Source organism: Drosophila bipectinata, chromosome 3L (assembly GCF_030179905.1).
Source record: "Drosophila bipectinata strain 14024-0381.07 chromosome 3L, DbipHiC1v2, whole genome shotgun sequence".
Taxonomy (NCBI): domain Eukaryota; kingdom Metazoa; phylum Arthropoda; class Insecta; order Diptera; family Drosophilidae; genus Drosophila; species Drosophila bipectinata.
Window position 1 is genome coordinate 13,525,893 of NC_091738.1, and position 2,038 is coordinate 13,527,930.

Here is a 2,038-nt window from a genome sequence, read left to right on the forward strand (position 1 = left end):
TTTGGTGATGCAACTGCTGATGCTAGTTGCCTAATTCTTCGATTTAACTTTAATATATATGTTGGAAGAATTGGATATTAAAAGAGCTTCACACGAAATCCTTACTTCAGAAATACAGGATAATGCGATAAAATCGATTAAATATTCACAATAAACTAAAAAGTCATTTGTTTATTTATGTTTATGAATAAACTTTTTATTTTTTATTAACTAAATAAAATAAAATTGGAGTTACTAAAACTACTTAACATATTGCAGTCAAAATTCCGTTCGACGAATACAAGTATCTCATCATCCAAAAAGTATGCTTTAATTTTTGCAGTATTTCTACATTTGTAAAATGGCGTTCAGTTTACATAATGGCGTCAGCTTATTTGAACATGTTGGGCCCAAAAACTAAAACATCTGACTAACAAGAAGTGACTAATATAGTGATTTTATATTATCATAAATACTTTATTATTTATATGTTTTAACTTGCGTTAAAAACCAACATTGTGCCCAAGCAAAGTCTATTGATTTGTTTAAATATTTTAATCTCGCGATAATGTATTTATATTAGCTAATAAATAGAGCTCTTAAAACGGCTATAAAAATAAACTAAGTACTCCTAATCAAAACAAAATAATCATAAATTAGTATTACCCAAAAGGTGTATGGCTGCATAATTAGATTGTACAGTAATTGGGTATTGGAATTCAAAAGGAAATTGGTTTTTCTCTATAGATTTTGATAATGGCTGGAGATTTCCATGAATCACTGACACTAAGTGGACAAAATTTCCGGAACCATACCAAAATATTAGTTATATAAATTAAATATTTTTAATAAACCAAAAATTCCCAATTCCCATATATTTGATAAGGCCTTATCAAATCAAGATGGAGTTTAATTGAATGATCTCACCCGATGACTTAAGGGACTAACAGTAACAAGAGGAATAATTAAGGTAAATGCATAGGGCTTTGGTTTATTATAAAATTACAATAAATACACTGAGTTTCAACAAATATCCACATGCATAGATTAGAGAAAGGGTTCAACGAGGGAATAAGAGTAGATCCATCTTATTCGTACTTGGGGGCGTACTTCTTGTAGACCTCGATGTAGTAGGCCTTGGCATCGTCGGCGGTCAGACCGGCCTTGCTCTTCCAGGCGTTGTAGCGGGCCTTCTTCTCCTCATCCTCCGGCTCCTCGATGTTGCAGTCACCAACGGTGGCCTGCTTGTAGTAGCCGTAGAACTCGAGGAACTCCTCCTTGGTGGGCAAGTTCTTGAAGCTCTTGGCCTTCTCGACGATCTCCTCAAACTGTGGATAGACTTCTATCAGTAATTGTCCTGCTTGGTAGCCCGAGGGCAGTTAACTTACGGTGGGCATGTTGGCAGTTGGTAGTTGGTAGTTGAGTGGCAAACACAAACAATCTGTGCGGATCGGGTGAGGGACACCGTTTATATATTGGCAAACATGGCTCACACCTTCCGCTAATCTAATCACCCACCCCACACTGCATTTGTAGTTCCCACTGGGCTTATCGTAAAAGTGTGTAATCGCCCAAGTGAGAGCTCCTCTTGACTGCCTTTGGAGCTATGTATAATTAGTGAGTTCGGTGGCTTATCGGCCCTCTTGCACTTGCCAAAAAATAGACTGAGCCATATGCATATATGACTATGTACCCGCACTATCTTCTCGCCCGATAAGACTCGCCCGGCCCACAGAAAAGTGATGAGTTGGACCGGCATGGGCAGAAATCTCGATTAATTAATGGTTAGCGTATTTTATTGACACCCAATTCACGTGAGTCAGTGGTATCTGAGCCTATCATAGTGAAGTCGCACGATCTATAGTGGTACTAATAATAGTACCCCCGCCAGGTGCTCCGATAGTGCTATCTAGCTTTAAAGTTTCCACCGCATATCTGGAAAAATATTAATTAACAAAAATAAACTCCGGTCTCCAAATGTAGATACAAAATTGGGCAATGCAGCTGTCCCGAACGCTCGTATTCAAATTAATTAAATTTCGGGACTATAAAAGGCCCT

General features: G+C 37.6%; 1 protein-coding gene across 1 annotated transcript; it reads right to left on the bottom strand.

Moving 5' to 3' along the window:
- Nucleotides 1-944: 944 nt before the first annotated feature.
- Acbp6 (Acyl-CoA binding protein 6) lies at nt 945-1,510 on the bottom strand. Its single transcript, XM_017240761.3, has 2 exons — nt 1,368-1,510; nt 945-1,307 (listed from the first exon to the last, which is right to left on the bottom strand). The coding sequence occupies exons 1-2, from the start codon at nt 1,374-1,376 to the stop codon at nt 1,068-1,070; spliced, it is 249 nt and encodes an 82-aa protein (XP_017096250.1). The 5' UTR covers nt 1,377-1,510; the 3' UTR covers nt 945-1,067.
- Nucleotides 1,511-2,038: the final 528 nt, after the last annotated feature.